Below are 14,473 nucleotides of genomic sequence, written 5' to 3'. Positions count from 1 at the left end.
GTTGGTTAGAAGCAAGTCGTAGGTCCTGCCTACACTCAGAGGGAGGGGGGTTATTCCACGGTGTGAAGAGCAGGAGCTGTGAGGGTCACTGGGGGCCGTCGTAGAGTCCACTCAACCACAGGATGTTGTCCCCATGAGCCTGTACTTATTTCTTCCAGCTAGATGTGTGATCTTTCCTTTCTGCGACTCTTCTTTCTAGGTACTTGTTTCTTTTTTCAGTTCACATTCCATGACTGATATTATTATGGTTCAGCATTTTCTTTATTTCCCTCATATAACTGTTTTTGCTCATCTTTCACCTACTTTCAACCCCCAGAACAGTCTTGTACTCAGCAAATGTTCTGCAAAAGATTACCCTTCCTTTCCTTCTTTGAAACTGAGGAAGAGCCAAACTAGTTGCTTTCCTGTTTAACACCTGAATCCTTTTTCTGCACAGCAGCCACATAGGATCCATTATGAAACCTTCATATTTGTCAGTTTGGCATCAAAAGCAATGACTCATCCATGTCTATATAACCTGGCTGGAGTGATCTGCCTGATTTGCATTTAGAGCTAGAGGTTGTTACGTTATTAAGGAGAAGCAATTTTCCATTAAAGATGCTTCAAACATTAGCTGTTTTTGAGTGGTGTATTGTTCTGTTTCCCAGGGGGCCTGCTGGGTCTCAGAAATGATGCAGCCTGTAAGAATTTTTTCTTCTTTAACCTACCTGTTTTCGTTTGCCTGGTAATGATCATTTTGGAGTCCTATTTTTAGGTAATAGGAACTGAATTGATAAAGAGGCCTGAGTCTCTAGAATCAGCATTTTAATACTTTCCCTTTTGCCCAAGCAGTGGGCTGGATCTCATCATCCCTGTTGGAAATGTTCAATAGGATGAAATACCACATGTGCTTTAGGAGACTTAGAACATGAGAGAGAGATATGTTTGATATATGTGGATCCCAGGCTCAGAACACAGCAAAACTCATTTACTTTAGCTTGCCATGCTTGGGGTGGGGGGAGGCCAGTCTCTACTTAACCCCCTATGATAGCTCAGCACCTTTTTCATTTTTTGAAGTTTTGATGGATAGCTAGTCTTTGGAAGACAGGTAAAGAAACACTAGTCAGATTTTAGTAAACACTGTGTTTCTGGTGTTGAAATGGTCATGTCACAGTAACAGGTCAGGCTTGTCCCCTTTAAGAAAAACTCAGATGGAAGTCAACTTAAACTTGGAGGAGTCATTCTTCTGTTGGGAAAGATGCAGAATTAGTAAGTTAAAGCCAGCGGTAGATGGGAGCACATAAGTATGTGGGCCTACATTTTGGGTCTTTTGGGAGCCATGAAGCTAAAAGCCAATTAAAGCTTTAGTAGAGAGAAATTTAGAAGTGGTTTCTCCTGGGCAAGAGAAAGATTTGGAGCAGAGAGTGCTCAGAGAAAAGCAGTGTTGATGATGTAATTAATACAGTTAACAGCTGGGAATGGGAATCAGTGCGAAGCCGCATCTGAGAAGACCCTGTGAAGGACTCAGGTTTGGGCACGAAAATCACTCTACCCAGGGCACCGCTTCAACTCAGGAACCTGAAGGTATCTTCATGTTCAGCCTGGGGAGAAGGGTGACCAAGTTCTGACACAGTGAGTCCCGCTGTTCTTCATCTCTCACCAGTCTGTAAATTAGAACAAGGAAGGAAATTTGGGTAGTGAAGGGATTTTTTTCCTTTTAATGCTTGAGTATTAGCTTTCTTTTCATTCATTTATTTATTCTGTTACTCCTATATGAAGTCCTTCTTTCCCCAGTCTATACACATCTGTCTACTTTCAGACAATGTTATCATTGTTATCATCTAATTGATATTCCCAGTCTCTGCCCCAAGATGTAGAATGATATCTCCAGCTTGGGTAAAGGACGTGATCATACTTATATCGCATTGTCACCCCAAACTCAAAATGGGCCCAAGAGTTGATTGACTTCTCCCAGTATCTTGTCATTCAGGCACATCTTTCAAAAATCATGTTTTCTTTTCCATTCTCACTTCTACTAATCCTGTTCAAATCCTGAAGGTTGTGTGGCATCATGGGAAGAGGATGAGACTTAGGTTCGAATCCCGCCCTTGTCGTTTCCTAGCTGGTATCCGTGAGCAAGCGTGTTATCACTTGGTGTTTGTGAGCCTCGTTTCCTAATGATCTTTTAGAACCTCATCTCTAAAATGGGCATGATAGTACTTGCTACCTCATTGGATTACTGGAGAATATTAAATTTGGTAGTGCCTATGAATCATCTAACACAGTGCCAGGTGTGTGCCATAGGCGCTCAATAACTAGTTACTATTACTATTTTGTAAATTTTTTACTGTTAATATTTTGGATGCATAGAGTGTAGCGCCTGGCATGTTCAGGGCCACTGTTTTGGGAAGCCATTCGCATGTGATCCTCCCCTGGGATTGTGGAACCCAGCTCTGAATATATTAGGTATCCTTCACCTCCCTAGCACTTTTCAACAGATGAATTGGCTTCTACGTTTCAAAAAACCAGAGCTGTTGCCCACCCCCTTCCCCTGTGGAACCCCCTCAGCTTTCCACTTAGGAATGGCTTGTGTCTAGACTCCTTCCCTCCTCCATTTATTTTGATACAATGAAGTTGGCATCTCTCTGACCTTCTGCCTGAGGTTAATCCTTCCCTCTGGGTTCTGGGTCCCTTCCCTTCCCGCCCAGGGTCCCCTCCCTTTCTTTGTTGTGCCCTCTTCAACCACACCTTCTTTAGTGATTCTTTCCTATCAGCAATTAACTGTGTTCAGGCTTCTCTTATCTTAAAAAAAATACAAGAAATCATGTGTGATTTCTTTTTCCCTCTGCAGCGTCCACCCTGTGCTGTTCCCCGCCTTCCCAGCCAGCCTTCCGGAGCCTGGTGCACACCCTCGTCTCCGCAGTCAGTTCCCCGCATGGCGTTCTGCGTCACTCCATTTCCTCCTATGACCTTGTCACTAAGTCTACACTGCTGACCATACTTTTCTTACTGAAACGCATGCTTTCTTTGGCTTCTCTGACATCACATTAGGCTGATTATTCTGCTACCTTTCTGATCACACCTCAGTTTCTTTTGCAAACTTTTCTACTTGCGCTCTCTTAAATAATGTTGTTCCTCACTGCTCTATCCTAGGCTCTCTTCCCTTCTGATTCTGAACCATCTCCGAGGGAACCAGTCTACTTGTTCATTTGTCCTCTGTACGCACACAACATGCTCATTTCTGTCTCCAGCCCAAAACTCTCTCTTAAGCATCAGATCTAATATCCAACACCTCAAACGCGCTAAGTCCGACTGAACTTATATCCCCTCCCGATTGCCTGAAGATGCTCTTCCTATAGCAGGTCATGGCTTATTTGTCTAGAGCAGTGGTTCTTCACTTTAGTGGGCGTCAGAGTCCCCTGGAAAGTGTGTTCAGATGGCTGGGCCCCATCCCCAGAGGTTCTGAGTCAGTAGGTCTGGGGTGGGGTCTGAGAATTTGCATTTCTGGGAGTTCCCAGGTAATGCTGATGTTGCTGGTCAGGGGACTATACTTTGAGAACATCTGTTATAAGGAAATTAGGCAGTTTTTCCCATTCCTTACTCTACCCCTATAACTTCCCCAGCCTCCAGTTCCCAGCTAGCATCTGAATAATCTTGTCAGTTTTGCTTTTTATAATAAATACCTCTCTATCTAGAACCCTCCATTCCTTCTGCCACTAGTCTGATTTATTGCAGTAACCTGCTAACTGGCCTTTCTGCCTCCGGTTTCACTTCTAAATCTGTCCCCCATATAGCAACCAGTGTGAGCTTCTTAAACCATAAGCCATTATTAGTCCCCTGACTGCTTTCTTCCGTAGCTCTCCACTGCCTTTGGGATAAGCCCAAACTTCGTAACGTTAACCTGGCCTCTGCCTACCTATGTGGCACCATCTCTTCTCCCTCCTTACTTTGCACAGAATTCACCAAGCATACAGAAAAGCACATGCAATCTAAATACATACTGTATAGCAGTTATTGAGTGCTTGCTGTGTTCTAGCCACTGTGGCACTTCGGCACATTAACTTCATTTAAGCTTCCCACTAACTCTGTAAGATGGGTTACATTTTACAGATGAGGAAACGCGACCCATTTTATAATGTTGCCATCCCTGCGTACCAGTCCTTTCCAGTCAGTTGTGTCCAGGGTAACAGGGTTGGATTCACTCAAAACTGACTACCAAGAGCTGATGATAATAACCATGACAACAACAGTAGTAGTAATATCTAACAATTTTTGTTAATGTACTTTGTGCCGGGGCACTCCGTGTAAACATAACTCATGTATACTATTCCTGATTTCCAAAGGAGGAAATTGAGAGAGGGAGTAACTTGTTCAAAACCACAAGTTCAAGATCACAGGATGTAGGTTGGAATTTAGGTCTTGTGACTCCAAAGCTCATGGTTTTTTTTTTTGAAAGTTTCATGACTTTTAAAAAATAATTAATTAATTTTTGGCCGCGTTGGGTCTTTGTTGCTGCGCACTGGCTTTTCTCTAGTTGTGGCAAGCGGGAGCTACTCTTTGTTACGGTATGCAGGCTTCTCATCGCAGTGGCTTCTCTTGTTGCAGAGCATGGGCCCTAGGCACACAGGCTTCAGTAGTTGTGGCTCGGGGGCTCTAGAGTGCAGGCTCAGTTGTTGTGGTGCGTGGGCTTAGTTGCTCAGCGGCATGTGGGGTCTTCCCAGACCAGCGCTCGAACCCGTTTCCCCTGAATTGGCAGGAGGATTCTTAACCACTGCACCACCAGGGAAGTCCCAAAGCTCATGCTTTTAACTACTCTGTCATTTCTGTGGGTGGAAGCAGTGAAGTTATTTAGAGAGCTGTTTATCACTTGGCACCTTCTAAAATCTAAAATCCTTCTATGTCTTTAAGTGAATTAAAAAATTTTTGGCAACCCTCCCATCCTCATTGGAACCCACCCGCATGCACCTGTCTTTCTTCCAGATCTCATCATACTGTGGTAAGAAGAGTTTGGAATTGGAGTCATACTGGGTTCTGATGCCACCTCTACTAACCATCTCCTTGGATGAACCCTGGGATAAATTACTTTACCTCTTAGAACGGCTGATTGCTATAAGAACCAGAATAGTAATGCTTCCCTCATGGGGTTGCTGAGAAAAATAAATGTGAGAATACCTGTCTCTTCTCTCCATCCCTTGTGCTTTTGCTTAATGTAACATTGGGCATTATCACAGTAGCTTCCTTGCTGTGTTTCCTGCACAGATCACCACTGCCCCTCTCCTGTTCTTAACTCCAGTCACTACTCACTAGGCTCTACACTGCCACCTGAAAAATATTTCTGAAATACAAACTCTAGCGACTTTCTGTAGATAGTAATGGTGAACTGTTATTCACACATGCACTCTCCTACTGAAGCAACCAAAAATATTTAGATAAAATACAAAAACCAAACCCAACCCAGCCTTCTTCTTAAAGCATCAAAGAGCTCACAGGCATTACCAGGTTAAAATTAGGGTGGAAAACCCATGCAAGAGTGCAGGTTTGACCAGCGGTTGTGGGGGACAGAAATAAAGCTCAGATTTCTCACAAGAAGCTGGGACCCCAAAGGACTGCACTGTCACGGTGAGGGTGGACCTGAAACATACCAGCTCTCTTCTGGAATTGCAGCCCAGGTTCAAGCTGACTGGCTCAACCAAGGAATCTCAAGTCTTGAATTGGTTTATGGGCTGGTTGTGCCTCTGGGTGTCTGGCAAAATCAAGTGGAAATTCTTTCAGAAGGAAGGTTTCTTCTGCCCAGGCCTCAGATTATTCAGTAACCAGCACGTAAATATAACCAGGCACCCAAGGAAACCATCCTCCAAGGGCAAGAACCATCAGCAACCACAGACAACAGAAACAGCCCTTCATAAACGTCATCAGATATTGGAATCATTACCATCTATAAAAAACTACTGTGTTTAAAGAAATAAAGGATAAGCTTGAAGATATCTGCAAAGAATAGGAAACTATGAAATGTGACATAGCAAATTAAAAAAGGAATCAAAACTTATAGAAATAAACATAACAGTAATGAAATTTAAAACTCAGTGGATGAGGAAAAGTTTATATTTGATTAAATATTTTAAAGAGAAGAACCTCGGGCTTCCCTGGTGGCACAGTGGCTGAGAGTCCGCCTGCCAATGCAGGGGACACGGGTTCGTGCCCCGGTCCGGGAGGATCCCGCATGCTGCAGAGCGGCTGGGCCCGTGAGCCATGGCCGCTGAGCCTGCGCGTCCGGAGCCTGTGCTCCGCAACGGGAGAGGCCACAACAGTGAGAGGCCTGCGTACCGCAAAAAAAAAAAAAAAAGAAGAACCTCAGTGGATGCATTTAACAGAAGATTGAATAAAGCTGAAGAGAAAATTAACAAACTGGAAGATGGTAAGGAAAAATTATCCAGAGTATAGCATGGAGAGACAAATAGAAATGCAGAGGGAGTGGGTAAGAGACATAGAGAATAAAGTGAGTTCTAAATAAGTTTAATTAGAGACCTAGAAAGGAGATGAGAGAGAAGATGAGCGAAGGTGAAATTTAAAGATAATGGCTGAGATTTTCCGTAACAGTTGAGATACCAAACCACAGATTTACAACCAATGATTGTAAGTAGAATTAAAAAAAAAAATCCATACTTAGATACATCAAGATGAAACTACAGAAAACCAAAGGGAAAATCTTAAAAGCAGCTAGAGAAAAAGACAGATTATCTTCAAAGGAGCAATAGGCTGACCCTTGACTCCTCATCAAGTATGATTCTGATTATGTTATTCTCATATTTTTCAGTGACTTTCCATCCCTAAAGCGTTAAATACATGCTCTTCAGCATGTCATGTGAGGCCTTTCGTGGTCTGGTCCCTGCAACGTGTTTAGACACAGAGAACCTTTGTCCTTCTCATTTTACTCTTGATTAGGTGCCTTACACATGGTCTTCCTTTCTGGAATGCTCGCCATGCCCATCCATCTAGCCAGCTCCTACTCAGCCTTCCCACTGTAGCTCGGGGGTTCGCTGTCAAACTCCCTGGCTCCCTTCTCACTGCCTTTGGACACACTGCTTGCCAGCACTCACCAACTCCATGTACTTCAGTATTTGTTTGCATTTTGTTTCATTTCTAGTACACGAGTATCCAAGGACAGAGCCAGGGTCATTTGTAGTGCCTGACACTCCACAGATATTCAGAACCTTCACTGAGTTGATGCCAGCATTTCAAGGAGTCCCACGGCCACTTAAGCAATATCTTGATATAGGTTTTCATGGCTCTTCCCATGATGCTCTGATTCCTGCTTGTGTGGAGCAGGCTGCCACAGTTAGCACCAGGATCCCTGAATGATGTCATCGGCTGGCTCTGCCCCTTCAGTACTTCCATTTCCTTGGTGAAACTGGAATAACAATATCCACTCTACCTATCGTATGAGGTTATGGTGTGGATCAAATGAGGTGATGTATGTCAACACACGGTGAACGTTCTGTGGCACCCTACAATTGCAGTAGCTTTATTTCAGAGTGAGAGATTTGCTTGGGCTGGCAAACTTGCAGCACAGAAAATGATTCTTTGTTGTTGTTTTTTTCCATAGTCACAGGAGACTGTTTCCTTATTTTTTTTCTAATTAATTAATTAATTAATTTTATTTTTGGCTGTGTTGGGTCTTCGTTGCTGTGCCCGGGCTTTCCCTAGTTGTGGTGAGCAGGGGCTACTCTTCATTGTGGTGTGCATGCTTCTTATTGTGGTGGCTTCTCTTGTTGCAGAGCACGGGCTCTAGGCACTCGGACTTCAGTAGTTGTGGCGTGCAGGCTCAGTAGTTGTGGCTTGCGGGTTCTAGAGCACAGACTCAGTAGTCGTGGCGCACGGGCTTGGTTGCTCGGCGGCATGTGGGATCTTCTTGGACCAGGGCTCGAACCCGTGTCCCCTGCATTGGTAGGTGGATTCTTAACCACTGCACCACCAGGGACATCCAGAAAATTATTCTAACATGAATGTTACCTTGCCCTGTGAGGACTTGTGTTGTCATGCCAACATTTCACAGGGGAGAGGGGCCCAGAAAGTAACTTTTCCTCGTTGGTTGATTTTGAGAGATCTGAGGGGAATTGTTTTCATGGACCAAAATTTATATTACAGTTTTCATTGAGTTCTTGGTGGAAGTTGTAAATTTCTGTGACCCTTCATTCAGAGATGAGAAAGCTTGGATTTGTCAGAGTTTGTCACTCTTTTAATTGGAAAGACTGAAACACTTTTTTGCCCAATTCCTTGCTTTTTTCTTCACGTTGCCTTTACTTAGCATCACAGTCTAATCATCTGAAAACCTGATGAATTTGTCAAGTGTTAAGGATCACCAGCCTTGTCAGTCCATTGTTTCTGTGTGAGGAGCCCAAATCAAACTCGCTTCTAAGGCAGTGGCAGTGCCAGCTCCAGCAAGCCAAGGTGTTTTCCTTTTGGAATGTTTGAAATAGAAGTTTCAGGTAATCTGTATAAAGAGATTAGGATTTTACTCGATTTTCCCTCCTAGAGTGTTTTTTTTTTGAGAATATAGTGAGCAGTTGCTTATATTTGTAGTATGTCCAGTTTTTAGAAAATTCTGTTTTTTAGATGAAGAATTTTGGTAGTCACTGGTTTCTGGACATTTTTAACTGGAAGGAGCCACAGAATGCATGGGGCCGGCTCTGCCTTCAGTACGGCAGACTGAAGGCTGTGGGGAAACATAACCTTTTCCTTCCTTGAGGACTGCCGGCAGCTCTCCCCTCTTCTAGTAATTCATCAGGGAGTTTCATCGTTCTGTGAAAGCATTTTCCCTGATAGTCAATCAAAAGCTCTTTTAACTTAAGCCCCTTTTCTTGTACTAAGTCATTGATAGTGATGGAGACACACTTCGCAGCATCCTTCTCAAAAATCTCTCTCAAATCTTGCCTCTGTTCACTGTCACTGCCACTATCTTAATTTAGATTCTGATTGCGTCTCATCTAGACTGTAACCCCAGCTTCCTAAGCTCTCTGCTACTATTGTCTCTCCACCCTGGAATGCTACCAAATTCATTGCTCTAAAATATATGTGTCCCTGGCCTTTCTAGTGCTTTGTGGGATAGTATCCAAGTTTATCAGTTTCACTGTCTGGACTTGTGTGTTAGGAAGTATGTTCTGCTGAGAGTGGCGTTAAATCCTAAAATATCAATGGCTTAAACAAGAAAGTTTATTTCTATCTCACAGAAAAGAAGAACAGAGGTAGGCAGGTCAAGGCTTATAGGTTAGCTCCATAGTCTTCAATTCTGCTGTGCTGCTCTGCACAGCAGAATGCACTGTTGTCCTGTAGCCTCCAGGACCAAGATGAGTGCTTGAGGTCCAGCTGCCACATCCACATTCCAGCCAGCAAGGAGGAAGAGGGAAAGGCTGCACCTCCATCCTTTAAATCACAACACTTTAACCTGCATCTGATTGCCTAAAACTTAGGCATCCAGGCCATGTTTAGTTACAAAAAGACTGAGGGATGTAGTCTTCTAACTAATGCTAGCTAAAAAAAAAAAAAAAAAAAAAATCGGAGTTCTGCTTAGTAGGAAAGAAGAGAATAGATAAATTGGGCAGGAACTAGAATCTCTGCCATAGGACCTATCCCACCTCCCCACCAGTTTTGTTCCTTTCCCCATCCAGTCCCTTCCTGCCCAACACTTGTGTCCTCAACCCGTTAGTAGCTACAGTAAATCTCTTACTAATCCTTTACCATGTCAGGCTCTTTCACAGCTCTGGGCCATGTACAAGTGCTGGCCTTTACCTGGAATGCCCTTCAACTTTCTTTCTCCAAAACATCTGTATATCCTTCAAGCCCAACTCACTTCCTCAGTGAATCTTGCTTATTTCCTTAACATTGACAGCACATTACTTCATACTTGAGCATATATCAGTGGAAGAGCTTCAGGAACTTAGTAGTTGAAAAGACTTGGGTTTGAATTTCTTCTCTGCAACTTGGGCTGGAAAACTATAAATGTGGAAGTTCTTGGCATATAAATTATACTTAGAGCCATAGTGCAGATCTCTCTTCTTGAGTTCCAGATCTTCATGTTGAACTGCTTACTCAGTATCATCACTTGAAGATCTCACAGGTGGCCTCTCGTATAGAACCACCTCTGAAGTAGAACCCTTGATCTTCACCGCCTCTTCTAGTCTGTCCTGTGCCAGTAATGCCTCCGTCAGCCTAGCTGCAGATGTTAGAAAGCTTGAAGTAATCCTTTATTTCTTATATCTAATAATCCTTAAACTCTCACACCTAATTACCACTAAAGTCTATTAGTTCAACTCCAAAATATCTCTTAAATTGATCCTTTTTTTTTTTTTTTGTGGTACGCGGGCCTCTCACTGCTGTGGCCTCTCCCGTTGCGGAGCACAGGCTCCGGACACGCAGGCTCTGCGGCCATGGCTCACGGGCCCAGCCGCTCCGCGGCATGTGGGATCTTCCCGGACCGGGGCACGAACCCGTGTCCCCTGCATCAGCAGGCAGACTCTCAACCACTGCACCACCAGGGAAGCCCAAATTGATCCTTTTAATTCCATCTCCAGGGCTTGTATTATAGCACTATCCTCTTGTGTCTGGACTTCTGCGATAGCTCTTAACTGGTCTCCCAACATCCCCTCTTAGGTTGGCCGAGTCTCAAGTTAGGCAGTCACTTTCTTGAACAAAATCCTTAGCCAGCTTCCTATTGTATGTAGGTTTAAACTCAGGATTCTTAACTTCTGCAAGGCCCCATCTGACTCGACTCCTGTCTACCTCTCATTTCCATTTCTGGCCATGCCCATTCTTGTTCATTGTCCTCCAGCCACATGGTCTTTCTGTTCCTGATTGTGCCAAGGACTTCCCACCTCCACCCCTTCCCAAGTACCATTCCCCACTTGGGGTCTTTTGCCCCCTTCCTCACTCCTACACACACCATCCTCATATTTCAGCATCAGTGTCACTTGCACACAGGGCCTTTCTCTGACTTCTTAATCTAAATCATATGTTCTCTTCTCTCCCTCCTTGGGAGTGTTCTTTCATTCTTAGCATTCATCACAGTTTATAATTCTATATTTATTGAGTGCTTATTTATTGAATATCACTCCAGCATTAAACTGTATGTTCCATAAGGGCTGGGATCATCTTTCTCTTATTCACACTGAATCCTCAATGCCCAGTGCTCAGTAAACACACATGGTATAAATGAAGAAACAAATGATCTTGTGATTAAACAACGCGATAGATTCTCTCATTAAATTGACAGCTTTGCTGCTCGCTGTGGCAAGACGTAGTTGTTGGAAACCTGTTAAGGTGATTCACTTTTCTAAACTGGCAGTGTGTTTCTTCACATTCATTGAACATATCTGTGGTGCTCACCTGTAAGGCTACAAGCTTCAGTTTAATTTATTAGGGTGCATCTTTGTCTGAACAAAGCCTGATTTCTGCCGGGATATCCTTATGAACACAGAACCTGAAAAGGTCATGTTCAGGTGTGATCTCTGAGAATCATAATTGGGCCCACTTCCATGGCTTGCCCTCTGTTTTTGAATGCAACCTGGCATAACCTTTGGAACAGAAGACTTGCTTCTTATTGGGATGGAATCTGAAGCAATAGTCATTTTAAGACGGAGCCACCAGTGACCGTTACAGAAAGCTGCATGCCCAGGATTTGGGCTGTCTCGGAAAAACCCTCACTACCCTGTCTTGATTGCCAGCTCTTGAGACCAAACTCGGATATCAGATATCTAGGTAGAGTATACTTGTTCATGGTAATTCCAGCCTCCTAATCTTTCCTGAATTACCTGTTGTGTGGAACACATTGGCAAGATATGTTATGGAACTGGTGTGGGTTTTTTTCTCCCTTAGAGTATAAAAGATGTTCTGAAAGCATCTGATGATTTTGGAATCGTGAACTTGGTCTAAAATAAAAGATGAACTTGGATGATGTTCCTCTTTTACAGGGTGATAAAGAGGGTGATCGACAATGGGAAAGTTTTCATTTGTTTTTCTTTTTAGAAAACAGAATTCTGCTTTCAGTGGGCACTATCGTAGGTAGATTTTAGCATAGATGGAAAAGCATACAGTTGATTGTTCTTAAGCCCCAGTAGGTCAGATCATGTCAGTGTTTCCAGAGTACGCCCAGAGTAAAGTTGGCTTTTAGCTGAGCCTTTGCTAAGAGGCAGCCAGTCCTGAAAAGGATTTATTTATTTATTTTGGCCTTGGTAATGTCTAAATGATGATAAGTACAAGTCTCTCTTAGCTAGCTGGAGTGGGTCCCACATGAATTGGTTGTGACCCCTAGAATCCAGAAACTCCAGTAGAGTTGGATAAGAATATTTTGTGGGGGAAATCTAATGTAACGCATGAAAATATAAAATATTAAATGTTCAGAAGTTTGTAATTTGCTGCTTTTTTTCATGAGTGGTTTTAATACTTCTGGTCCAGAGCCTAACTCCCTCTTTAGTGGTTTCAGTTTCTTGGGTGAATGTGAATTTTATAAGTTTTTTAAGAAAGGAAATTAAACATTAAAAGACTTTAAGTACTTTACTCTTTATATAATGTCACTAAGAAAAGCCAGGAAAATCAGGGTTGGCTTTTTTATTTGTTTATTTAATAAATATAATCTATTTTCCACCATTTTGTTTGTTATGGCTGTACCAAAGTACTTTTAAAAGTTAACATTTATTTTGATTTTGTTTTATTTCAGCAGATGTGCATAATAAGTTAACCTATCTCTATTCTTCATTGTGGGCTGGGGCAGTGTATAACATTTAGTTATTTTGGCATTTTGACACATAGGCGATTTAGTTTAATTCAGCATAATTTGATGCTCTCCGCTTGTATGATGCCTAACATATGAATAATGTTAAATAGATAAAATGCAGCCTGCTGAGTGTGAGCATTACTACAAGTTAGTGACGTAACTGACCTTAGCCAAGTCACCTAACCACTGTGGGCCTGGGTTTCCTTTTCTGTAAAATGAGTAGTTTGGGGTAAATGGTGTCCAAGAATCCTTGCAGCTCTGAATTTAAAAATCCCATGAGTCTGTATGCCTAATAGGTATGTGTCTACCTGATTCCTCCTCCTCTTCTTTTCTCTTTTTTTTAAATTAGGAAAAGAGGATGCTGGTGCACCAGTTACAAAAGACGAGAACACCTTCATGTCACAGGACACAAGAGCTTTACCAGAGAAGTCGCTGCAGAGATCAGCAAAGGTCTCTGCCTGTTTCCTTCACTTGTCTGGCTGGTAGCTGAGCTACCTGTTGGAGGCCTCTCATACATTTCAGTTAGGACTGTAGTTGGTCAGTTAATCAGAAAAGTCAGTGGAAGCAGGGAATCATAAAAAGTGAATCTTTTTCATAACTTTAAACATATATTCATTTGTCTGTCTTTGGATGAAGGGCCAAGGCCTTTTCTTCGCATGTGGGTATGTTTATTGAGGTTCTGCATTATCTTTTTCTGCATAAACTGCACTTGTAATGTGACATCTATGATTTCCAGTTTGGTTTATTTAAAGTGAAGTGAGAGGGACTTCCCTGACGGTCGAGCGGTTAAGACTCCACGCTTCCACTGCAGGGGACACGGGTTTGATCCCTGGTCGGGGAAATAAGATGCTGCGTGCCGTGCGGCACGGCAATAAATGAATGAATGGAGTGAGAATTTAGGCACTGGTGAAGCAATATGAATGTAGACTCCTAGATTTTTGGTTTTTTGCTCCAATTTTTTTTATTGTTGTCATGACCATATCTAATTCAAAAGTAAGTTTTTAATAAGTATTTTTTAGTTTCTCCAAAGTATTTAATTTAGTTGTCCAGTAACAAAAGCAATTTGTTTTTTTGCATAATTCAATTTTATTTTTTAATTATATATGCTAGGACTTCCCGGGTGGTGCAGTGGTTAAGAATCCACCTGCCAATGCAGGCGACATGGGTTTGAGCCCTGGTCTGGGAAGATCCCACATGCCCCGGAGCAACTAAGCCCGTGCGCCACAACTACTGAGCCGGTGCTCTAGAGCCTATGTTCCACAACTACTGAAGCCCGCACACCTAGGGCATGCGCTCTGCAACAAGAGAAGCCACTGCAAGGAGAAGCCCGTGCACTACAACAAAGAGTAGCCCCCGCTCGCCACAACTAGAGAAAGCCTGTGCACAGCAACAAAGACCCAACACAGCCAAAAGTAAATAAAATTAAATCTTAAAAAAAAATTATATATGCTAGTGACATATTCAGATGTGAGATCAAACACAGCTGATCCTCGCTATGCAGGTAGCTCCTGGTGGAAGGAGTGGTGCAATGACACAGGATGGAGTGTGTGATAGCATGAGGTTTTCCTTTACCAGAGGCATCCGCCAGCACGTGTAACCTGGGAATGCGGCATTGCCACTCAGTCTAGCAAGTTGGATAGGAGAGTGTCTCCTGCGTATCGACATGAGGAATTTCTAAATTATATTACATATATTTTACTCTCCCCTGCCAATTGCCCATTCAATTAT

General features: G+C 42.9%; 1 protein-coding gene across 5 annotated transcripts in view; it reads left to right on the top strand.

Moving 5' to 3' along the window:
- Positions 1-14,473, top strand: part of DIS3L2 (DIS3 like 3'-5' exoribonuclease 2) — a 374,067-nt gene that overhangs the window by 142,101 nt on the left and 217,493 nt on the right. For all 5 annotated transcript variants that reach the window (XM_082658674.1, XM_082658675.1, XM_082658676.1 and 2 more), the window contains exon 7: positions 13,095-13,195. In XM_082658674.1, the coding sequence (XP_082514800.1) occupies positions 13,095-13,195 (101 nt within the window). The remainder of the gene's footprint in view (positions 1-13,094; positions 13,196-14,473) is intronic.

Source organism: Grampus griseus (genome assembly GCF_964374135.1).
Source record: "Grampus griseus genome assembly, chromosome: 7".
Classification (NCBI taxonomy): Eukaryota; Metazoa; Chordata; class Mammalia; order Artiodactyla; family Delphinidae; genus Grampus; species Grampus griseus.
Note: the sequence above shows the minus strand (reverse complement) of the source record. Positions and strands in the feature narration are given on the sequence as shown.